General features: G+C 42.9%; 1 protein-coding gene across 1 annotated transcript in view; it reads right to left on the bottom strand.

The window, feature by feature from the left end:
- prex2 (phosphatidylinositol-3,4,5-trisphosphate-dependent Rac exchange factor 2) overlaps positions 1 to 26,732 on the bottom strand; it is a 149,295-nt gene that overhangs the window by 103,291 nt on the left and 19,272 nt on the right. The window contains exons 2-6 of the mRNA XM_080417598.1: positions 13,001 to 13,072; positions 11,627 to 11,749; positions 9,283 to 9,387; positions 5,934 to 6,035; positions 4,619 to 4,780 (exon numbers count right to left, since the gene is read on the bottom strand). Coding sequence (XP_080273724.1) covers positions 4,619 to 4,780; positions 5,934 to 6,035; positions 9,283 to 9,387; positions 11,627 to 11,749; positions 13,001 to 13,072 — 564 coding nt within the window. The remainder of the gene's footprint in view (positions 1 to 4,618; positions 4,781 to 5,933; positions 6,036 to 9,282; positions 9,388 to 11,626; positions 11,750 to 13,000; positions 13,073 to 26,732) is intronic.

The following is a 26,732-nucleotide window of genomic DNA, read 5'->3' as shown; positions in this document are numbered from 1 at the left end:
AAAAAAAAAAAAATGGGGGGGGGGGGGGGCATAGATGTAAAAGTATAGACAGGTCATAATAAATCACATTAGATTCACAGATTAGAGATTTTATGTATTTTCCCCACAATTTATTTTCATTCAAATGAAATGTGATTGAACTTGCACTAATAATGACTTTAGTTGATTTTTCACTCTTTAAAATATAGTATTTCTTAATTATTAATAATTACAGCTTGTAGATTGGCTATTTTCATGATTTTTAATTGTTTTTAAATAATAATTAAAAAGGAACATACAAGATTTCCACCCGACAGCGATAATATATAGCCAATATGGTTCTGTATCAGTATATGAGTCAGTTTTTGCAGATTTCATTCTAATTGGCTACTATGCCTGCATATGAATTTCATGGGCCTGGGTAGGTCACCCTGGCTTGGCGGAGATATGCCCTGTTGCGCACACTCGACTCCGCACAGCAGTCCAACAGCAGAGCAGGTGAAAGCAATTCACTTAAACGAGGGCTGTGTTGCGCACCAAAAAACTGTCTAAATGTGGATCCCCAGTTCAAATATGATTCTTTTGGGGGGTCACGGCCTGAAAAGGTTTGAGAACCACAGCTTTTATGCAGTGAACATTACATGAGCGTAGTGTTTACCGTGGTGAAGTGTTGAATATTCACCCAGCTGGGTTTAACGAAATGAAAATCCGATGTTTCCTAAACGTGCTGTCACAGATGATCCGACCATCTTATAAAAAATGTAAGCATATGCCAAGATAACTGAGGTTATATAGCTGATTCTGAGCTAAACATATTTGTTTAATTTCGAAGTTTTTATATTTAAACTTTATGATGAAATGCCGCGGCGGCCACACACATAGCAGCTGTTGCGCTCGCCTCTCCATTTTTACGTTAATGAGCAGCACGAAACAGCTTGACTGAAGCCGGCTCCGCGCAGCGCGCACTGGAGCGGAGGTTTCTTTGCGGGGGGGGACAGGGGAGTGGACGTTTTTTGGGCATTTCATTCATTTATTTGTCCAAAAAATAAACATAAAATAAAGATTGTCCACGAGTCTTTGAGGCTCGAGTCGAGTCAAGTCTCAAGGCTTTGAGGCTCGAGTCGAGTCAAGTCTCAAGTCTTTGAGGGGCGAGTCAGAGTCGAGTCGAGAGTCTCGTTTTTGGCCACTCGAGTGCGACTCGAGTCCGAGTCCCTAACTCGAGTCCCCATCTCTGGCGTGCTTCTCATGTTCAATGATCCAGGTTTTCAGGGCTCTCTTTCTCAACGTGACAGATTCTTCCTTTTTTCTAAAGAGCCTAGAAACAGGGAGAGAGAGAATCGGAGTGACATGCAGAAAATGGTCCAGCTTTAGCATTGGAGCCTATGTGGCATGCACCCTAACCACTCGGCTATCGGGTCAACCCAGAACATCCGTCCTTTGAATGTATTGCTGGGGCAATCCTAAAGCTATATTGAAGGTATGACGGCCATTGGCTTGATGTATTCATGTATCATATTGATACACAGTGTGTGGCTGCCTATATACTAGGGGTGGGACGATATATCGCGATACTTTCTCCTGCGATAAATAATCGTATAAAAGTGTTTATGAATTGAATACAAGGACTATCGTGATATATCGTTGGTGAAATTTCATGCAATATATCGTGATATCGCAATATATCGAATATCGTGATATTATCTTTATCGAGGGCCTAATATCGCCACAGATATCGTATAGTGAGATACCCATATCGTCCCACCCCTACTATATACTATATGTATGTGTTGATTAGTATACAGTATGCACTGATAAAAGGTATTTTTATTCATACGGTAGCTTTGTGGCATCAGGTGACGATGACATTACCAGAACAAATGTATTTAAAATGGCATCTCTAGTGTCTATTTAGTCTGAAGAAGAGCACTGGCTCGAAACGTCACCTTGTGTTTGGATTTGCACTTATGGCAGCTATAGTTTGCGGATCTCCTTTGTTCCATCCATCAGTCTATCCATCATTGTTCTATCATTGTTTTCCTTTGGTCCAGCACCTGCCTCATGCGCAACTACTGTTCTCTGTTTGTACTTATCAATCGTTATATTCTTTCACCGGACGTGAAAGACGCCATTGGTTTCTACAGACCGTAAATGAAGCCTATTTTGCAGTGATTTCAAATAGCTTTCTATATACGGTCCGAAATGCAAACGGAAATGAATGGCTGAAACCGCAACTCGGTAGAACCAGTAGAAACATACTTACTTTATCATTAATTTAAAAATAAATGGGACCATAATTTACAAAAACGCGTATAATAATGATTGAAAGAAGACTTTAAACTAGCGACTAACTATGTAGTATTTATGACAATGTTTTATTAAGGTAATAAAATCAAGTGTAAAGTTCGGCCAAAAACCCATCCGCTTGAATAGAGCCTAATTGCTTCTGCAACCAGCAGGGGTGAAACAGCGGTGAAACAGCGGTGAAACAGCGGTGAAACAGCGAGGCTACAGGCCATTCATATGAACTGTCACACTTCCTATATAGCCTCAATTTACAAGCCGGATGCTAGCCCCTTGGGACAGACACACAGACAGACATATAATAGAATATTCAGAGTGAAAAGTGATTCTCTTTCACTTTGGACTGGAAATATTTCGGTAGCTTATTGTAATTTACTTAATTTAATTGGACACATTTTAACTGACACCAGTTCATTTCGCACACCAATTCATTCCGATGATTCAACATCGTACCTCAGAGAGAACTAAGTAATGTTATTGGCCACAGAAACAGAAACATTCAGATTCACTCGCCTAGTAAATGGGTGTAACGTCGTGGAAGGTTTTCAATTCCAATATCCTGTCTGCGTTCATAAAAGCCCTTGATGAGAGCATGAGTGAGTATCTTCCAGATATATTTTTCATCTTAACGACTGATCAACTGTTTGTTGATTCTGTGGTATTTTTAACCACATGAACCCTAGTGTCCCTATTCTGGGCATGTCATAATAGGCAAACATTTGGTGAATAATAGCAGATCTACAAGTTCACAATCCGTCGCAACGTGACTCATTGTGAGCTTGTAGATTGGCTATTTTTGGCAAAGACATTTGGGGTAGAGTGAAAAAAGGAGAGGGCCAAGTATAGTCCCCTGGGGGACGTCAGTCGACACAGTATAGGGTTGAAGTGGTTAAATGTGGACCAAAAACACTGGCAGAGAGCCTTCGTAAATGTGCCGCTTGCAGTACAACAACATGCTCTCTGTTGTCAAGTTAGACCTATAGAACACACACACACACACACACACACACACACACACACACACACACACACACACACACACACACACACACACACACACACACACACACACACACACACACACACACACACACACAGGACATCTCAGTCACATGCGAGGAAGTCTTCGCATGCTCTGTCATACCTTATCATATCCATATCTGAGGCCAACAAAGCACAGACTCAACTTGAAACGCTGCTTTCCGTTTGATCACAGCAGCAAATGCTTTTTAATCAAAAGCCGTTTTGTGAGGGTTTTACTTAAGAGTTACAGTATGAATCCATTTTCGTAGTAACCAGCGTTAATCACCAGACTCTCCATAATCAGATTCTCTTGCGTGCATGGGTCAGGGGAAGCCTTCAGGCTCACCCTGCATGACGCTAGGTCAATTACATAAGCATCCCCAGGGCCCTGCCTTACAATTACCACCATTGTATTACCACTGCTGCCACAACTACGCCTATTGATCCCTTATTAAGGAAGCACTGGAGCACAGGGGGGAAAAAGTTATAATCTGACTACTTCAAACCCCTGTGGCAGTGATCTACCTGGTGATGATTGGACTAGTCACCAAAAAGCGAGAGCCGCCTTAACTATAAGCTCATCCAGGCAGAAAGAATTTGAGAATGGTCAATACAAGTCATTGTTCCCAGAGTGCATGAGAAAGCTTAAAGCGGCTGCAAAAAAAGAATAGTCACACCACTACGCATTCTTGTTCAATTGCTAGCACTATAGGCTGAGTGGCTCTCAATAAGTCGTGACTTGAAGCTCTGCAGTGTGAGTTACAAGGGCTATAAAACCCTACAGCCAAGGCCGTCTGGACACTATAGCACATCAGCTCACTTTGATAGCTTAGGACTTTAACTAAACGCTGCGTATCAATTATCCTTAGATCGCAGAATCGAATGTGGCTTGAAGGAGATTGCCTCTTTGCAGAATTTACAGTTCAAATCAATTAACGTGTCAGCTTAATATAGCCAATACCGCCAGTGAAAGCATGGGCAGTTCAACTGTCTATGATCTACTCTTTTAACCCTATAAACCCTGGCAAAAAATGTACAAACATTTAATGGAAATTAAATTGGGAGCTTATAGATCTGCTATTTTCCGACGAAGAGATTTCGTGTCGAGGGAAAGAATGTGGGGGCCAAGTACAGACCCCTGGGGGACCCCGGTCAATGAATTATATAGGGTTTAAGTGGTTAAAAGTATCTTTCCCCTTACTTTAATTCACAACGCGGACCAAATCCGACCTGACGCGTCAATGAGAAATATGGAACTAGTAGTTGGGTGAAAAGTGACGCTGTCAGCTTAGAGTATTCTGTTGGGGTTTCTCACCTCCCAGCCCTCAATGTGAGACTGCCACTCCTCCAGAACCTCCAGCTTTTCCATCTGTCTCTTGGCTTCATTCATGTTGGAGCACACAGCCTTCATCACCTGCAGAGACTCCTGCACCAACCCAAAGTCATTGTGCTTCTTGGGCGTCCTCTTCAGCAACTCCTGAACACGTACACAAACGACACGTTCGGATTGATTCATTTATGTCCACAGACAGAGCAAATAAGCCAAAGGACTAGGTTAATGACAAATACACACAACCACTGGCCTACATGACATATCACTATATCAAAATCAGAGGTACCATAGAGGCCGCACGCACACACACACACACACACACACACACACACACACACACACACACACACAGTCAATGCATTAAAATTACTTTCAATTCAAAATACAGGAAAGGTTTTGCTCTGCACCATTTGTGATCGTCATAGCTTTACAGAATGTTTTTTCTTTTGCTTCCATTTCAAGTCCGCGCTACCTTCCTCCTCCGACATCTCCACCTCTCATCTCCCAGTGGCTTCTGAGTTTACAGCTCGTAGAAGCTGGCTGTGTACAAAGCCCAGCTACTGCACGCCACGGTCTAGTGAGAGCGATGGCAATCTCTGGGCCTGCAGTCTAAACACTGGCTTTCCAGCATGTCAGTTACTATAGGGCCGATTTACATTGTCCTGGATGTTTCTGCGGCCACCGATGGCTATCTGCGGTATTTTACCAAGGGGAGGAGGATGACGGCCCTGGCAGTTCCAGCTGCAAGTCTTCTAATGGCAGAGCATCAGATTACTCCTCCGCTCGCCCCCTCTTATTATTGTTATTACATCTGTGTGCCCGTGCCGCCAGCTGTTTAGATTATGGCCGTGTGAATTAATAGATCCAAAACGAGATGGATGGGATGGGACAGCTTAGATCACCAACGCAAATAAGCACTTGATAAGTGTATTTCCTTTCGCTCGCGCTTCTACAACAAGGCGTGGAGGGGTCAAACGTGAGTGAACGAGGCAACGTGCGGGTTGTGAGCGAGAGCAGTACACCGTGTTTAAGCTGGGACTAAGCTCGGAGCAGGAGAGGTGATGATAGACCCTGTGTTATTCTAACTATGCGATTCTGCAGCAGAGATGTGTTGTTGGAATATGAGCCTAGTGTTTCATTAGGGAAGGAGAGGTTGATATGAACAGGACGGAGCAGCCTTTGCGTAATGACTAGGCAGCGGTGGGTGAGGAGACGGGTAGACGTCTCCCTGCCGAGGCGGCACACGGGGTGTGGTGTCCTCATAATACGCGTTTAGAACGCTCAAGGCCATACTCACCCTGAGCAGCAATGGGTACTTGCATATCCTTTGAATGGGAGCGACCAGGTAACCTTCCAGTGGAACATCTGTGTTCTTTCTACCTCCCAGCAACATGCAGTTCTGATGAAGAGGAGAACATCAAGAGGAGAGGGAGAAGGGAAAAGACAAGGAGGAGGACAGGAAATATTGAGAACATCAGAATTAACATCGGAATTAAACTAACCCATCTGCTGTGCGAGCCCTGCCCGCATCAATCTATGTCTTAGAGCAGGGGTTTTCAACTGATTATGAACCAGGGACCACCACCCCGACTAAGAATCAACCTGGGGACCACTGTTGTGTTGGGAGGGGTGATATGGGTGTGGTGTGGGGGGGAAAGCTTGAAATTAAATAATGACTGTTAAGGGCCTAATTTAATTTGTTAATTCGAGGTGAATTAAATCAAGTCCTTAACGGAAACTTATGTATGAGCGAGCAGACACATGCGATTGATTATGAGCACATTTCCTAATAATGGTGACACAACCAGACAATCCGGTACAGTTTCCCTTGAGATTCTGACTCCCCCGTTCTTCACATCAGATTTCCCATGAACTGATAATATTGATGCGTCATTATACGTACTGCACTGTTTCTCAACAAGTGGTCGATAAAAAAAAATACAAATCTTCACTTTCCTAACTAAATGCATGGTCAGGGACCACATGCAATACCTTCACAGACCACCAGTTGAAAACCCATGTCTAAGAGCACAGTCACACATCCCCTCCCATTAACTTCCATTCTAAGGGAGTCAAGTGTCAACCAATAGCAAATAAGTGTGTGTGGCCTACCCCACTTGGCTGTCATTGGCTGTAGTTTTCATAGTGGACCAAAATGGAGGAGACCAACAACCACTGCCCCTCAAACGGACCGCGATCACATCCTGCACAGCTGACATTTAGCAAGACAAGATATGAATTTTGCCGCGGCAGGCGATGGTCACTCCCCTACAGGCGTGTGACTGTACCCTTCGTGACCTACACCTACGTCTCTCAATTGTGAACTTATCATAGGGGTGGCCATAGCTGAGTGGCTAGTGAGCCCGCCTAGGGAGCCAGAGACCCTGGTTGCCCCAGGTTCGATTCCAGGCCAGGCCAGCATATGTGTCGATGAAATGAAATTTGTCCCTGAGCAAGACTCTTAACCCCTAATTGCTCACAGGTTCTCATTGGAAACAAGACCGCAAGGACTTTCATGAACGACCTGTTAAAAGGAATTATCCTTATCCTTATATCATTTGATAGTTTTGACCCAAAACGTAATGACTTCACCTTTGACCTTTTCGACCCAAAGGGTAATAATCTCTTATCAATCTCTTATTACTAGCGAAGCATACTGATCATTCCCTCAAAGTTTCATCACCCATCCATTCAAGTAATTTTGCTGTCAGACAGGAAAACAGACAAACAAAAAAAAACTAAAACAATAGGGGGTGAAAACCGTAACCCCTGTTCAACTCCTTTGTCGGAAGTAATAAAATCAGTGGAAAGCACCTGGCAAGAACCTACAGATGACCCCCGTTTTCAGTCGATCAAAGCGACCGTTCAGGGAGGGTTAACGTTAAGAGTTCAAAACATCAATATCTATTCTCACCTCCTTCTCCGCAGAGATTGAGATTACGAGTTGAAACGGGTCAGGGCCTTGGAGCACACAGTATGCCAGGGGTTTAGTGAGGGTCAGTGGGTGACGTATGTTCCACCATGGTCATTGTGGAGGATTAGGGGGTGACCTGAGGGTATATGAAACCCAAGGCCAAGTGCAGGTTGGAGGGTAACATGAGATCTACATACCCCCCCGATGCACCACTGGGTCTTCACAAGGTCAAAGCTATAAAAGTCCCATTACATCAAATTCAATTAACATCTTTGCCCCCTATCGGTCACCTGGTTCAAGGGCATGCAGGAACATTGGATCAGAGATACTCTCTCCTCTGATGGTGTGTGTGTGTGTGTGTGTGTGTGTGTGTGTGTGTGTGTGTGTGTGCGCGTGTGCGTGTGTGTGTTGATTTTGAATAAAATTCCATTTAGTTTTAGTCACATTTTAGTCATCTGAAATGTTTTAGTTTTTGTCTAGTTTAAGTCAACTAAATCTACAGTTGATTTAGTCAACTAAAATGTATTTTGGCGGTGTCTTGATAGCGTCGTAATGGCTGATTTTACACTTCGTGCTTGTAGATCTGCTATTTTCAGAGCGCAACACCCGAGCGCAACCAAACATAAAATGACTTATCTTAGTTCTACTGGATCTCTTCTCCACTATAGTCCCTCCCTCACATTTTAGTCTAGTTTTATTTGTTGACGAAATTGTCAGTATATTTAGTCTTAGTTTCAGTCATCATAGCTTAGTTTCTATTTAGTTTTTGTCAGTGAAAAAGATAGCCGATGAACATTTGTCGTCATAGTTTTAGTGTGTGTGTGTGTGTGTGTGTGTGTGTGTGTGTGTGTGTAACATTTCTCACTTCATCATTTCCATTTCAAGACACTGCCTCATAGTATATATCTATCTATCCACAGTATCTCATGCCAGCTCACTGAAGTCAACCAACGCAAGCATCTGAAAGTATAAAGTAATTACTATAGTACTCCTGGGTGGGTGGGTGGGAGGGGTCTCAATGCTGTAGGTCTCGGTTTCAAAGCACTCTCTTTTTATGGAGGCCTTAAAACATGAGCGACTGGGCGTTACGATACAGATGTGCGCATGTAACCTGGCATTGCCTTACAAACTAGAAAGGCCTGCAAGGTCGAGTGCAGAGTATGGAAGGAGAAAGAGACTGCAGACACTGTACAGTGAGGCGCATTGAGATGTGCTGATAAAGCAGAAGGTGCTTAAAGGGACTATAACATGAAATTTCACTTTTTCATACTTTTTGGTATTTTTTGGGGGTTCTATGACATCCCTTCCACCTAAAAAAAAGAAGAAATTTGAGTGAGTGAGTGTCAATGAGCGAGCGGTGGAGGTTTATCCTTTCATTCTAGTAGCGTGACGCTCCCCTGTGGAAGTGAGCGTCTTGTCGGTGCTGGGACAGGAAGTGGGCGTCCGCCCATACGCAGGGCAGGGTCAATCAACGCCTCATCTATCTGTCGGCCACACTGGAACGCACAGCGCAGAGCTTTTACACTGTCCAGCTGTACGCGTGCATGTTGTTGTTCGTGTGTGAGTGCACGCCCCCGCGCGCATACTTTGAGTCTGTCTACATGTGTGTGTGTGTGTGTGTGTGTGTGTGTGTGTGTGTGTGTGTGTGTGTGTGTGTGTGTGTGTGTGTGTGGTTCTTGTTCATGTTTGAGTCATATGCTGTACATTAAGCATGTTTACAGCGTTTTCTCACCAGTATGCATGTGCGGACCGTCCTGATTTTATTGAGTTCCAGCAGCAGCCTCTGGGCCTTCTCATGGTTCCCACAGTACTCATCATAAATCTGGAAACGACTCCTCTGCAACACACAGACACAGAGAGAGAGAGAGAGAGAGAGAGAGAGAGAGAGAGAGGATGAGCAAGGGTCACAGAAAAAAGAGCGACCAGAAGGCAAAAGGGGGGAATTCTAGGGTCTGAGGAAGAATGACAAAACAAAGACAGCCTGGAAAAGAAAGCTAGAGAGGGGGAAACAGGAAACGAAGAGAAATGGGTATGAAGAGATAATCAATAAAAAAGGTAACAGAATGGTACAGCGCAGGAGACAAAAATAACAACAAAACGAGGCTGAGCAGAAAAAAGGAAAGAAAGAAAAGGGGGTAAAGATCAACCGCAGTAAAGAAGACATATATACAATATATAGCAAGCGAGGGACGTGGAATCCCATCCTGTCATCTGCCGTGCAGCCGTATGACGTTATGACAGAGCAGTTCCCAGGCCATTCACGCCCCATTGTCTTTGAGAAGCTGCAGTGAGATCTCATCACATCGCCTCTAAATCAGTCCTAAGTACAAAGCAACAGAGACAGTAATGGTCTTCAGCCACACAGCTGTCCTCAAGGCCCAACTAAAAAGACAAGCTGCATGATCTTGGGGGAGACAATTTGGCAATGACAATAATAAACCAAAAAGGGGGGGAAGTGTCCACAAACAGACAACTCATGGTCTAGGTGGAGATCGGTTGTTTTCTTCTGATGTCACGTTGCATTATCTAAGACGTCAGATTAGGAATAAGGAACAGCTGCAGTATTCTCTTGGTGATGTGGATGTCTGTTACTGTACCTCACATGGTATATGGTGGGAATCTCTAGTCAGCCTGAACCAATTTGCATGCCTGAACCACCAAGGGACTCCATTGGCCAACGACCCCTCTGTCCAATTGGCTTAGTTTTCACCTATTTGTGCTTCCTTACCAAATTAGATTGTGCAACTCTTTCTTGCAAATCCTGAAGCATCAACAATCAATCCCCAGAGAGAAGGAAATTGGCTAATTTCCCTGGAGTTAGGCAGTGGAAGAGGGAGAGATAGTGTGTGTGTGTGTGTGTGTGTGTGTGTGTGTGTGTGTGTGTGTGTGTGTGTGTGTGTGTGTGTGTGTGTGTGTGTGTGTGTGTGTGTGTGTGTGTGTGTGTGTGTGTGTGTGTGTGTGTTCAAGGTTATTAATGTCCCAGAAGGGCAATTGGGTGTGTGTGTGTGTGTGTGTGTGTGTGTGTGTGTGTGTGTGTGTGTGTGTGTGTGTGTGTGTGTGTGTGTGTGTGTGTGTGTGTGTGTGTGTGTGGTGGGGGGCACATACAGCTAGAGGGAGGCACATACAGATAGAGGCAGGGTTGGGGTTGGGACATAGAGGAGAGAACAGCTACCACCATAGCCATGATAGAAACGTGCTCATGACAAAGCCGTACATTCTAGATTACGCTCCGAATCAGATCACATTTCCACAGTGAGGTCATCTCTTATCATAAACCATCTATACATATCTGTACCACTAGATCACCTGTATGAACAGCTGCATGCCCCTGCGTTGGAGCACTGCTGTCTTTGAAGGAGGGCTTGCCAGCAACAGGTTCAAAAACCCCAGTGCAGGGAACCATCCTGAAGCCAAGCAGAAGTGCAGCTCGATTTATGACATTTTGAATGCCTATTAAGTGCCAGTCTTCCATTTGGTCCCGCATCAAAGAAATGTGATATATGATGGGGAGTCTACAGTACATCAGAGCTCTATCAAGCATATCACACATGTGCGTGCTATCCACGGCGCTCATGGGTAATCCAGAGAGATAAATTGACAACATGTGGCACATCTTAGTAGTAACTCACAGACATAACTCTGAAAGGAATTTCCCACTCAATGCATAAATGCAGAAGAAACGCTCCTGCACACTGCCTTCAAATGCAAAAATATTTTTATTTTGTGCAGAAGCTTTTCTTTTGCACTGATTGGCCCTGGGTCTTCTCCGACGCACCTGTCATTGTGTAGGTGTGCAAAAGTCTTGCTTTTTCTCCATTCATTAGAGCTCTTGCTTAATTTAAATTAGTCATGTACAGTATATCTGTAACCAAACGTTGTCTATTGACAAGCATGGAGGTAACATACTTACAAAGAGTAAGAGTGGTAATGCTGTCAGGGCAGATGTCAAAGCGGCAGCAAGCGTTAACTTCAAACGCCAAGAGTCAAACGGAGAATAGATTAACCGGGAGATTAGTGAAAAGAGGGGATACATTTTATATGCACAGAAGCAGTCAGGGAGCATTAGTATAACTTACAAAGTGCAGGAAGCAGCGGCCAACTTCATGGTGAGCATGAGGGTCAGGCTGGAGAAGCTCTTCTACCATGGACAGAAAGTCCTTGTGCACAGACAGGATCTCCTCTATGTTGGAGAATAACACCTGGAGAAGACAAGCGTATAATCAGTAAGGACGTGTGTGTGTGTGTGTGTGTGTGTGTGTGTGTGTGTGTGTGTGTGTGTGTGTGTGTGTGTGTGTGTGTGTGTGTGTGTGTGTGTGTGTGTGTGTGTGTGTGTGTGTGTGTGTGTGTGTGTGTGTGTGTGTGTGTGAGAGAGAGTATTTGATTCATTTTTCTCCTGTGAAGTTTTTCCCTGGCATGTCGGGAACTTAAGTTTCCTGGGGTCCAGCTCAAATCAACAGTCATGTATAGGTTTCTTCATCGTGGTCTGTTGTGTTAAGTGAGGGACCGTCTGAGACAGAAAATACACTCGCAGAATAATAAATGAGACTTCTTTGAAATTGATGACTTAGCTGGAGACTTCAATGACTCTTGAAATTCCTTCATTACGAGAGGGAAATCGCATGTGTAAGCACAGCGGAATCTATTTTAACGGAGCAATTATGAAAGTCAGACACATTTAGGATCGGTTGTTGGGAAGTTAAACTTTTCCTTCATGTGGCATTGACTTTTGTCCTCATTTTATGTGGCCATATTAAAAGACAAATTAATGTGCTGATTCAGATTCTGTAAGGGGAAGGGGGCTCTGTGGTGGCAATTAAATAAAACCCTAGCATGAAAACAAGGAAAGCAAACCAAAGTCCTTGACCTCATTATTATCCTAGATCAAAGCATCAGGTACTACTAGAGCCAGATCAGAGCATCATCTGTTGGATGAGAAGTGACAGTTTAGTGACATCACAGCCTATATAGCCCGTGACCCCTGTATGATACCAAAAACCTTCCCTGCACGTATTCTCAAACAAAAAATGGGATGGGTAGACGTATTCCAAAACACGGGATGTGCAGTATATATCCAGCAAACGTGTGTTTACCTTTGACAGTAAGCAAGGCGGGTGAGACAGTCTCCGACACTCCCTCCATGAGAAAACATCCTTTATTGTCCTCTACTCCTCCAGCCGGAATCATTTATAAATAGATTATATTTACAGCTGCTTCCTGGATCACCCACTTTTTTTTTTCTTCATTCAGAATTTTGCTATTCTGGGTTGAAAGCATCCCTTAAACAAGGGCCTGCTTTATTTAGTTCCCACTGTAATTTCCGCCCCTTTTATTGGATTATGTTATGAAAACAAGCTTTATATGCGCAGTGTCAGAAATAAAAATGTTCAATCCTTTCCAGTGATCAGTCTTAATTGCGTAGCAGTTAGTTACATAAGAGATGTGACGCTCACCTTAACCGTTTCTTCTGTGATGTTCTTGTCAATTTTGGTGGCCGCATACTGGTTGAGACGATGTAGAAATACCTATGAGAGAGACGAAGAGGAAAGAAACAGTTAACATACTTGGACTGGCCTCGGGATTAAATTACATTTTGGCGCCTTATCGTTTGTACCTCATCCTTAAAGGTTTAACAGGCCAAATCAGAGAGCAGACTCAGGGGCTTGTGTGCAGCTGCAACACTTGACTGCCAGAGCAAATTGCTAACCATCACAATGGACACCTGATATATGTGAAAGATTATCCTCACCCTGGATGATGGGGACACAAAAAACATAACTGCAGCGCAATGTATTTCAAAGGCGGCCTTAGGGAAGCGAGCTGGAAGGAAGAGAGACTGAAGCCTAATTTATACTTTGTCGTACAACTATGCCGCTCACCCACAAATAACAGAAAATTCGTTATTTTCAGCAAAATGTACAACTTGGGTTTAACTGTGTGAATTTAGGTGGATGGGACGTGCTCTGACTCATACCTCATTGGTCCACAGCAATCCACCTGAAACACTTTGGGGCGCTTTCTGAGGCTCACACATTAATAATGTATAATATATTTTGTTAATTGTGAAATTGTGAAAATAACTAACTAAATAACTAATTCCTTCTGAGGCATGCCCTAAGTCTTAAATATAGTATACAGTAAAGTCTTGGACACGCCTAAAGATGAATTAGTTATTTTACAAACCCTGCATGCCCTTGGGGGTAAACTTGGAAAAAGGAGCAGGTTGAAGAGTTGAATGCTTTGGAATACAGTTTGGTAGGCCGCTGTGAAGCTGTGAAGAAAACGAATTGACGTGGCATGTGCTTTCATTTATATAGACAATGACTACAGGGCACTTCACGGAATACTCAGTGAAGTACAGGTGTATGATGCAACCTTAAACAAAGCTTATCACAAGAAATTATTACAAAGAGATATGCTACAGCTAAAGGAATTCCATTTCATAACTCAGATTCTCTTACATCCCAAAAAGAAACATAACTCAAACATTAGAAAATTAGCTATACCTCCCCACCTCTGTTGTTGAATGAATGCTCAGATTTCTCACGGTGCTGTCAAGTATGAATTGGGCAGCTATTAAGGACTAGGCCCTCATTTATCAAATGTAACATACAAACCAGCTTAAATTTGAGCCCAGGAATCAGCTTACGCCCACGTCCACGTGGGATTTATCAAAGCAGGTGTACCCTGTCAATTCTATCGTAAGATCTGTCCGCTGTTGATAAATGTGGCGTAGCCTTGCCCCACCAGTTTTTCGACATGAAGCGGAATACGGCCGAGAAGAGGAATTTCTCCAACATGTGAAGTTACCCCACCAATCATCTCCATGGATTCACACACAGCTACACAGCAGCACACACGCCTATCATATAGGGAATGGCACATGCTATTTGCATACACAGGGCACAGACCCGATACCTGACACAGACACATCCAATAAGAAAATATAACCCAAATAAAACAAAAATACGGCCTCATACGTAACAGCGCGAGTCCAGTCAACAATAAAGTGTCACAATATATGTCAGAAGAATGCGGTCTGGGGAAGACAAAAAAAGAAGATATGCATCTTCTTTATTAATTCTAACCATAAGTAAAGATATATCCCAAACGAAAACCTGAAATCTTGAATTACATAATAAATAGCGTGCTGTCTGTTTCCCGTACGTTGTTGAATGACACCAATCACATCATCATGATTGGAATAAGTTTGGGTTTTAATTTAACCCCTAAGCAGAGCGCACTGATAGTGGAGACACGCACACTGCTGTTTTTGCTAAATAAAGGAGTCCTCAAACCCAGTGTCTCCCAGCTCCACCACCACTCCTCCCTAGATTTCCAAAACCTCTCGCCCTCCTCAGGATTTCCCCTCACGCTCCCAACTGAATTCCCCAGACGTAATTCGTTTCGAATAAATTTCCTTTTACCCCTATTCCAGTCTCTGTGTCTTTGCCTTTGGGTCCCCGGTGACAGAAAGAATCTACTTTGACAGGGTCACACTTTTCTTGACAGAAAGTATCTTCTAACTGTGACAGATTCACCGCTGCCATAGGTAGTAGGCACATTCCCCACAATGCATGGAGGTCTACTTAGAGAGTCCCCCTTAGAAATATAAAAATAAAAATGACTTTTAACCCTTTTAGATCACATCCCCATATTTTGCGCCTATTTAATAATATGGGTGGTAAAAATAGGGACGCCAAATTCAATGTGGTAAAAAATTGGGACGCTTCAGATGTACAATTGTATAATCTGTCAGGCTCTACAAATCACATATTCTAACAAATAAAAAAAGAACATGTATAGTACAATGCATTGTTTCATGTGGCCCAACCTTACACCAGCAGACCCCAAGCACACAACCAGCGCAGTGGAATTCCACATAGCTATCCTCCAGTTACAGTCCACAAACTATGACCTTTCACCCTGCATCTGTCTCTGCAGCGGAGCCTGACTGCGGTTCCAGCATAGTGAATAACTGGACATCCCGTTACTGGCCCTCTGAGGGCCATAATGCCACACAGCAGACGGACTGAGCTGCACAAGCCAACAGATAACAGCCGCAAAAGCATGTAAACAAGATACTCTAATGGCCATACAAGGATATAGACGCATTTCCTGTTGGTGGTTGCAGCTAAGTTGATAAATTCTTAGAATTTCAGTCGTTACGTGTCAGAGGTTAGGAAATGATTCAAGGTAGGCCAAATCATTCCAAAGAAACCTAAAATCTCCAACTGATGAGAAAAACCAGACTTGTGCTAAATGTCTATGGAAAATGTGTTAAAGTGTACTGAAATAAAATATGGCATCCAAATTGCATTAAGCTGACTCCGAGCAACGCTCTTCTCTGGGCAAAAAAGCTGTAGCCATATAATTGAATGCTTGAATCTGGGCTTGTGGAAAGGGAACTTAAATAATCAGCCTCTTTGTAGCCGACCTTCTCCACACTGATTACCATTCTACTGCTGCCTTACCTCGCAGCTCAGCCACTCAGCGAGCATTAGCATCTGATTAGCAAGTCTAATATGAACAAACACGCGAGGCAGGCGTCAACAGGCCCTCGCACAGGAGGACTGACAGAGATTTCGGACTGTTGGCGCGAAAAAGTGGTGCTAATTTGTGTCAAAACTGTTTCATATCATCAATGTGTTACCCAAAGCATGGGCTCATTAGGACATGTAACACTACAGATTTGACGACGAAGAGTCACTTCAGTTGTAAAATTGTACATCTGTCTCAAACACCACGTCTGTGAAGCAGTAATTACACCTCCATGGATACAAGGGTGTTTCTGCAAATATGCTCGTCTGAGGGAGAGAGAGAGAAAAAAAAAAGCGACAATGCAACATAGCAAGTAGGTGAAAAGGTTATAAATTTCCCTCTGGTGGATAACAAATTGCGTTTTATTGTTAAATTAGAGACAATTTGTTAGGGTTAAGACACTTCTTCAGAGCACACCAGTATGTGAATGGATAGTGCGCTGACCATATGGTTGCAAGACTCCGGTTCCATTCTGGCTGGAGCCATGTGTTGCACACGTCTTTCCTCCTCTCACTCAGCTTCCTGTCTCTCTACACTTTTCATCTAAATAAAGCAATAAGAGCCTAAATAAATGTATTTTTTAAACATGCTCCTTCCCTGGTGTAAAACACTCCAATACTATTTGACAATGTGTTAATCAATAATTGACCGTCTCAATCTTGACCTTTGATCACCAACTACCATTATATGTCAGGTACAGGAGTTACAGAGCTAGAGATCTAAACGATATGATAGATGATCATACAGAGTCATTGTGCACCGATTGGTACAAAACTTTTCTTTTTGGCGTTTCAAATATCATCGGATTGAGGTAATTATACGCCGGCACGGGGATAGAAAACTATGTTTAATATCTTGGCAATCAATGTGTTAAAAGTACCACATCTGATTGGTCTAATCCAAAAAACTAACCAGTCCAACTAAAAAGTCCTCAAATATCGACTGTTTCTGATCAACAACATGGCATGCTAAATTTTAGGCTAGATTTGTGGTTTTGAAAGCTTTAAACGTGTCACACTTGCTGCAGCTACAAGCCAAAGGGATGGCGTGCATTAGCTGGAGAGACACAGCCAGCAAGTGTTGTGCAGACTTGAGAGGACATGCTCAGACTGAGCCCATTGATATAGAACACATGCCACCATCCTCCATGCGTGTGTTGCACTGACTCTGTCCTCATGCTCACTGAGTGATGGCCATTGGCCTTCCACAGGGACAAATTCTATAGCCCAGCTCCGGATGTTATTCTCTACAGGAAGCCACCATGTCTAGTAGGTGCAGGCCAATGCTGACAATCAAATTCACATTTCCCTTCACTCTAACACTCAGTGGGAGAGAGTGGCGTTCCCAACCATGTGTGTTCATCAACACATCCTCGATGTGTGACGAAGATGTCATCTGACAAGCATATGTCTCTTATGTGTATTCTATTGTCTCTTATGTGTATTGTTTGTGTGTTTATTGTTGATGATGATTGCATCTACTGCTGGCAGTGCAACAAACTGCCCCTTGACAGGGGCAATAAAGTTGACGTTGACCGTGGAACATTTTGATTCAGGCCATGAAGCGCCAGAGATAGAAGTCAAGACTACCACGGTATACAAGAGTCTTCACTTAAAGAGCCTGAATAATGTATTGTTGTGTGCATTTTGAAGGCATACGGATTGTGCTGGAACGGCCGCGGAAGTTGGTTTCTGATCTGAGGAAAACATGCGCAGCAAGGTACAGGTGAGCCAAGGACGCCAGCGAGGATAAAATATCTGGATAACAGCAGCAATATTCTTGCACCATTCTTTCCATTGATAGCGCCTGGAAAGTCAAGACTCTCTTCCAAAATGGCATTATCTCACATTTGCAGACAGTGTGTCTACACACACACACACACACACACACACACACACACACACACACACACACACACACACACACACACACCATATTTTCTCTCCAATTACTGGTCCACAACGGTTAATCTTCTGTTTATTTGATGCTGTCCAGATGACAAAGACTTTGTCTCTGCAGAGAACGCTTATGCCAGGCATGAGACTGGCTGTGGGACTCTAATATCCTCTCGTGCTGGGGAATCTGACACAGATTGCAGTCTAACACAGCCTGAGTTCTCATCAACCATTTCCTATTCTAAGCTCACGCTGACCATGGTCTATTTAAAACCTGTTTTAATCCTCAAATCAACAGCGTTAAAAAGCTGCACATCTCAAACACAAATATATGTTTCAGAAGATTATGTCAGTCCCTAGGGGTCCCCAGGTGATGCTGCACTGATTGTCACTCTCCTAGACGAGGGGGATGATGCACATTAAAAGACCATTAAAGGTTTAATTATTTCACTGAGCAGATGGGTGTGATGAATGGAATTGTCCAATCACTGCATGTGGTTCTACCTGTAATCAATCAGTGAGCACAGGCACCCACGCTTGCATGCTGCAAGTGATGCGATGGGAGAAGTCTCAGCAATCCTGTCTGACCTTCCAACTGGAAGAAATATGTAACAATTATGAACACGTAAGCAGTTATAATACACCTCACATTCACCACCACACAATACCAGAAGGAAAATTGCAGCTTATAATTCATATTTATGCAACGGCCACCTGGATTTGAACATCTTCCCATCTGGAAATCTAGGACGCCGAGGTCTCCTGAATGGGAAACCAATCATGTACCACTCATCCAAATAGGAGTCCCCCTTGGTCAAGGGAGGGAAAACAAGACCAGGAGACCTGGTTCTGCCAGACCCAGAAGGAACAAATTCCTAGTAGGCAACACACCTACAAACCACTTTATAAGTTAAAAGTATAAATCATTTTAGGCATTTTGTGTGTGTGTAGCATTTTGTGTATGGGGGTATTTGGTTGTAGATTTGTGTATAGGCTAGACCAGCAAACCTTCCAGTCTGATTACATTCACCTGTCCCTTGTCAGTCAGTGCACAGAATATGGGCAGAAGGGCTTTGAATCCAGCATTTCATAAGTTTAGGTAAATACTATGTACTATGCTGCTTGTGTAGTAATAAACCTCTGAAATAAGTTATGTAGAACAACAAAATTGCCTAAAGTGACACGGCAGTATATATATATATACATATATATAAATATATACATATATATAAATATATACACACACATACATTTCTTTGTACTCTTATATCAAAATCCAATCATGTTTTCTTCTTGCAAAAAACAAAATACGATGTGCCTATGTAGGCTTGAACTAACCAATTTCAAACAATAATATCATGACATCGATCCATCAATCAATCTTCAGCTACAATTCTTGTTATTATAAATTGCCCAATTTCAAAGTTCTAATCAAATTCCTCCCAACATTATATCCCGCCTGCCTAGTGCCTACCCTGTTTCACTCAGAAATGAGATACTCTCGGAATGATGTTTAAACTGTACTTTAAGCTTTTGGGCTACAAAACTTCTACATCTACAGTGAATACCACATCTAAAGACTTACTGAAATGAGACAGAACCTAAATATGCGCTACTGTACGACCAGACTTTTAATTGCAGACTCAAAGTATCACATCCTTTTCCTCATATAGAATTACACTGAGTAGTGGTTTGGGCAATTTGGCCAAACTGCCTTGAGGTGAAATGAGTGACAGGCTGACAGGCCTGGAGGCCATGTTCACAATGCAACCTATTGTGTGATGAGATGGTGGGATGGGGCAAACTGCAAAAAAAAAAGGCGCTCCGTGTCCTTTAGTCCAGTGTTTCCCAAACAGTGGGTTGGGACCCATGTTTGGGTCACGGACCAAATTGTATGGGTCTGGAGTAAATGTCCCCTTTTTTTTGTTTCCTACATTTAAGAAAATATATATATTATTTCAAAAGAAATAAAAAAGTTTAAACAAAAACATCTCAACTTTTCAAGTATTTCATAAGTAAAAAAATAATAAAATTAAACGACGTTTAAGAGGTAGTGAAAATAGCAGATCTACAAGCTCACGAAGCGACGCATCGTGTGCTTGTAGATCTGCTATGTTCACTAGTTTGGGTCCCGGGCAAAATCTAATTTATCTTTTGGGTCTTGAGCTAAAAAAGTTTGGGAACCACTGCTTTAGTCTGTGGTGACATGGGGGGGGGGGGCAGGTGGGGAGGGAGAAAGAATAGTCTGGCTCCGGCGTTCTGTTGTTTCCATGCCGACCGAACACTTACTGTAAAGCGTGCGCACTGTGGGCCCGGCCTAGTTCCTGAGAAAAAGTTCAGGACACACTGTGTGTGAATGGACATTATGCAACCGCACTGGCCCCCAGCATCTCTCTCTCTCCAACAAAACTGAAATGGTAGCTAGAATGAGCGGAAGGCCAGGGCCCGGTTCTTGTGAATGCATGTTTTTTTTTTTGCTTTATCGCAGTGTGAGTGTCCCTGGATCAGACCTGTCCTGGCTGTCTGAAAAACACTAGGCCCGCTGCTGGCTTCCTGACACCAGTAAACAGACAAGTGATGTAACAGGAGGACAATAACAGAGATCCCCGCATGCTCTTCTGAATGAACACAAAGGAAGAGAGACAAGAACGGCAGATGGACTTCCAGTATTAATGAACTCTATGTCTGTATGCGTTGTGTGTGTGCACGCCAATGAATGCACAGAATGTGAAAAGCAAGGGAAGAGAGACAGATGAAGGAGGAAAATAAAACAGGGGAGGGAAAAAAGACAACAGGAGCATGTCTTTCATCACACACACACACACACACACACACACACACACACACACACACACACACACACACACACACACACACACACACACACACACACACACACACACACACACACACACACACACACACACACACACACACACACACACACACACACACACACACACACACACGAAAGTGCTGCTGTGATGGGAATACACATCCCATCCCACCCAGAGTGGAAAACACAGCTAAACATATTCACCAGAACAAAATTATGCAGCAAATTGCTTTGACAAAAAGAGAGAGAAAAAAAGAGAGGAAGGCAAATATCTGACTGCCTCCATTCTGAAGAAAATGTGTTTGAGAACAAGTACAAAGCCGACCTCAAACATCTGTTTGCACATTTAACTCCAATTCAGGGTCCGTTTGATGTATTGCATCCAAAACAGCCTCTTGGGGGTCTCTGAGGATAAACAGGTTAAACATAGCCAGTGTTGCGCAAGTTACCCCGGAAGAGTACTAAGTTACTAGTTACTCCTTTAAAACGTTAAAATATTACTTACTACTTGGCGTCAAGAGAAACTAGTTCGATTACAAGTCAATATCACCATATTACTTTGCACATACACATTACATCATCATTTTGCATGCTTAAGAAGAACAGATCTAATGCCCCATTATGTTATAACCATGGCAATGTACCCCGGTAAGAAAGAAGTCGACTCGCAAACCTTGAAACCCTGGGTAAGGGTTAGCCCTGAAGTTACCATGTAAATTAACCCTCAAATCCAGCTTCATAGCACAGCCCCCTTGAAGACCAGGAAACGTCTGCCCAATAAACGACCGACCGTTTCAGCTGCGCGACATTTGTTTACCATGTTTGGATGCGGTTGACAAAGCGCAATGTGAATGCAAACCAAATAAAATAAAAAATGCAACAATGTTGCAATTTCAGCCACAAATCGCAGTCTACTGAACTATAAGGTCTGAAAGCACGCTTAGTAACTTGGATTAATAACTGTTTTGGCAACTGTAACTTAAGTTAAGGAAAGCAATATTATTACAGTAATATATTACATAGTAACTAGTTATTGCCCAACACTGAACACTGCACACTTGCCCGCTAGTGGACACATTTCTGCTGCCATGGCTTTGTTGGAAAATATTCACATGATTGGGGGGGAAAAAACGTCGCAATCCGAATCCACCGGCTCAGGTCCCAGGTATAGGCTGTCACACTGTGGCAGAATGAATGGACTGTCCTCCCAGACTATTGGACAAACTGTCCCTTTTGTGCACTGATAATTCACTGACTGTCTTTGTTGTCTCTTAACTGGGCTACTGGCATGCCCCACACACACACACACACACACACAGCATAGTTTTTGCAGAGAAAAGTAAAAGATATGTGGGTCCGATATGATCACTGACCGGAACACTAGAACCACGTAATCCAGTGTATCTCAATGCTCTGTCAGTCACAAACAAAGAAACTCTCTCTTGATAGCAAATAATCAAAGAGGAGACAAAGGCCAGACATGGACAAACAAACAACAGCCTTATGGCTTGGCTGCACAAACCTCCAGAGTGAACCTCTAGACCGTGAAGGCATGTTCACTGATGTGATAGCAGGTGGTTGGAGGTGCGCTTCGGAGGAGCCAAACTCATAAAGAATGGACCATAAATTGTGCATCACTTACGCCTGCAGCCCTGTCTCTCAAGGTCTGATTCACAAAATATATTGCACTAATTATATGACAAACATGCCCCATAAAGTTTGAAAAAATCTGATTGCAATTATCAATATAGCAATGTATAAACGGTGGCTTGGTATGGGTGTAAGAAAATATTGATCCACCTGAGTATTATGATATTATGTATTGATACTTCATGGATTCTCCAAAACACTATCAATGTTTTTTAATAATTCAATGTTTATTTTTTTACTGATTTAGGCAAATGTTAATTGCAATTCTCACAAAAAGGAGCGCTATGATGTTGAATGTTACAGGGACTGTAATAAATACAGATCCCTCTGATTTTATGCATGTGGTGGTGTTTAGCAGTTTTCCTAAACTTAGATTTTTTTGTTAAATGTTAACACATGTTATATTGCCTTGCTGCTTACAGCATTGCAATATATTGATTCGCAAACCCTGTATTGTGATACAGGGTTATTGATGGTATTATTGATGGTTATTGCCAGCTATCTATCCGACTGTCACCAAAGAGTATGTGGAGCTGGTCAAGGTGTTATGTAGGCCTAGCAAAAGCCTGAATGAAAATGAAATATGCCATGGTGGTAATTGTATTAGAGCCACTGGACTCAACCATCAGCAATTTCATATTAATTTGTCTGAAAATAATATTTTACACAGCCTTCCCATTCAGTACCATACCACCCGCTCTCTGAATTTTCACTCTTAACAGCGATGTCTAGGTGGCGCAGGGGTAAAGTTCCTGCCCACCACAGCGGAGATTTGAATCCTCTGCAGTGCCTCCGGCTTGGCCGGGCGCCCCCAAAGAACACAATTGGCTGTGTTCATGGGAGGGAAGCCGGGCGTAGAGAGCGATCTCTGTCGCTACGCTAATAACTCCTGGTCAGGGCACCTGTTCAGCGAGGCGTGGACTAGAAAGAGTAGTGTGTACTGTATACGTCCACTGCATGCGTTATGTCCTCCTGGTGAAACCTCTCACTGTCAAGGTTAGTTTTTCTGTGCTCTCCCTAGGACCAGCTGTAGGAGTAAGCAGTGACACGGTGATACAATACACACAGAATTGGAAATTGGTATAATGACAACATTTGGGAAATAGAAAATTTCACTTTAACTACATGCGGCTAGCGTTCGTGTTTGTTCGTGTTTTGTTTTGGAATGAGGCTTATTTGCATTGAAAGGGGCCAATTTGGTGCAAAATATATGCGAATTACTTAATTTACTCTTGCAAATAGCACCGGAGCACAGAGACGCTATTTGCTTGGCAACACGCTTAGGAATGCATTTGACCCTGTCAAAGCATGTGGCTGCTTTGACAATTCCATGGTTTCTTTCAGCCTTATTTGCAAGTGTAAAAACTTACCCACCATGCATGTGTATTTTACGTGTTTGCAGCGTGTATGTGCGCACGCACATGCTTGTAACAGTGACGAGACAGCAGTTAACAGGTGCGGCAGGAGCCTGGGCTCTCAGGCAAGCTCTCAACACCACCTGGCTCTCTCTGGATTTGGCCTTGTGTGTGTGTGTGTGTGTGTGTGTGTGTGTGTGTGTGTGTGTGTGTGTGTGTGTGTGTGTGTGTGTGTGTGTGTGTGTGTGTGTGTGTGTGTGTGTGTGTGTGTGTGTGTGTGTGTGTGTGTGTGTGTGTGTGTGTGTGTGTGTGTGTGTGTGTGTGCGTGTGGGGGTGTGTGTGTGTGTGTGGGGGTGGGGGTAATAACAGAAATAGGGAGTGTGTGCAGTACAGAAAGAGGATGAGAATGTATGGTAGACAAAAAAGAAAAATTAAGAGAGAGAGCTAGAGCTAGAGTGTGCGTGTGCGTGCGTGTGAGAGAGAGAGAGGGTTGTTTGGCCGCTCCCTAACACACCTCTGAGTCTACTGGGAGGAAGTTCTTGCTGGTGGGAGGAACTGTGTTCTTAACTAGGAATTAAAAGTTACAGTTTACATTCTACTATACTGAAGTCTCTCTTACACAGAAACACATTAATTTCTGTTTTTAGTACCATTATACTGTTTTTTTCTTAACTTCTTAAAAATATTATGAATAATAATAATTATTATTATATGCGCCCATGCACAAATAATACAAACACAGGTGTGCCTCGACACAAACACACGAAAACGCATATGGAGATCCAGTTGTCCAGAACCACAGATTATGCCCATAAGCATACCACGACCGATATGCCCATATATGGGCAAATACTGATGACATCAGAAATGGGCATAAAAGGGACACAGTCAGACAGGCACAACGGATACTATGACAACCGGTACAACGTATTTCATAACCGAGTGGAGCATGCGTTCCCAATTTGCATCGTTCCTGTATTCACATTGTTCCTGTATTCACATCGTTCCTGTATTCACATTGTTCCCGACTTGCGTGGGCACCGGTCTTAGTATTCGCACAAACACAGACAATATATTAACAGGCAAGGACGCACGCGCACACACACACAACGCACATGCAAATTCCTACAGGGTTAAGACAAACCTTCTCTAAGGCTGACAGACCATAGACAGTCAGTCAGCCTCTAATGGTTCAGAGCACAGAAGGGGGACAGCCAAGGAGAGAGAAAAAAAACTCCCAACAGGTTCCAATGACACCTTCAGGAGTCATCCACAGCGTCCCATCTCATTAGCTTTTTGGCACATTCTTTTTTTTTTAAAGGAAAAAAAGGGTCCAACAGCCCTTTTCCTCTTCTGGGAATGTGTACACAGGAAACAGACACTATAAATACAGCCTGGAATGTTAATATGTTCATCTTGGGAGTGTCTATAAGGCTCATCTGCACGCCTCCACACTGGCCCTCTGGTTTTAATTAATGGCAGACAGCGCGCACAGTGTATTTATTCTTTTACAGGATCTCCTTCTGTTGAACAAAAGCCTGCCTGTCTCGAAGGAACGCTTGTAAGCAGTCATTCGGAAAATCTGCCAGTATGCAATAAACACTGGAGGATTATGACAATTACAAAATAAATGATCAGCTAAGAGAAAGATGCCTGCAGCCTGACACCTCTCAATGTCAGAAATTAATTAATTTGAATTAAAAATAGGAATGCTACTTCACTGCGTGTTTTTATTGTTCGGATAAGTGAAAGTGGTTCTTTTTGAGTTGTTAGACCCATGGATCAAGTTCACAGTAACAGCAACTAGAAAAGTACGCTGCTCAGAAAGGTGCGAAAACAAAGTCTCCGGCTTTTGTCTGTCCAGTCTGGCGGAGACAACAATATCACAGTAGCCTGACCAACATACAGTGCTTTCATATAGTGTGTTAAACATACAGTGCACACAGCTCTCTGCTGTTGAAAAGGCTGCAAAATATTAAAGGATGACTTCACCCATTTTCAACATATCTTCATATAATTAGTCCTCACTAATGCTCATGATAATATGGTAAAATAAATTCTACTCGGTCTGTGTCTCATAGGCTGTGGACACTTCAGAAACCCGTGTGACATTTTGTTTTTAAACAAGATTTTTTTTTTAAAATATATATATATATATTTATCAACGTGAGAACAACGGCTTCCAGTATAGCATGCTAACTTTCCAGGAATAGAAAGCCTGCAGTTTCTATTAGCTTGGATTCCCCATCGATGATGTCACTGGTAGGCGGGTTTCTGAACTGTCCACAGCCCTCCTCTGAGACACAAACCGAGTAGGCAAAAATGGTACCATATTATAATGAGCATTAGTGAGGACCAGTTACATGAAGATAGGTTGAAAATGGGTGAAGGTTGAAAATGGGTGAAGTCGTCCTTTAACATTCCTTCCACGCCGCTGTGTATTTACAGGAACGTTGATTTTCTGATATTTGGGGCACTTATCCTCAGCATTTGTCTAGAGAGCGCATGCATAAACATGCCATATCCATTTAGCAATAAATTACATCCCGTTTATGAGAAATTCTAATATGATAGAGTGGGCTATGCTAATATTAGTCAAAACACTGAGGCCCGTAAACACCTCATTCTGTTTACTGTTGCCTCATCACAGTACGTGTGAATATTCTGTTTATTCACTATTCAAGGACAGGACCCAAAGATGTAAACAGTTCATCCCGGATAAAACTTTAATTGGGGTATGAGGCAGCATTCATGCTCAACATTAAGACCGGGAATTAAGACCGGGAACGCATCTGTGTCACTTTTAGATGTCTTTGGCTATTCAAAAATAGCAGATATACAAGCTCATATGCGAACATTTGAAACTCAAATCTTTGCTTCTGGGGATTCTACAAATGTCTTTCTAAAT

This window comes from Gymnoscopelus braueri (assembly GCF_963280865.1).
Source record: "Gymnoscopelus braueri genome assembly, chromosome: 21".
In the NCBI taxonomy this organism is placed as follows: domain Eukaryota; kingdom Metazoa; phylum Chordata; class Actinopteri; order Myctophiformes; family Myctophidae; genus Gymnoscopelus; species Gymnoscopelus braueri.
Note: the sequence above shows the minus strand (reverse complement) of the source record. Positions and strands in the feature narration are given on the sequence as shown.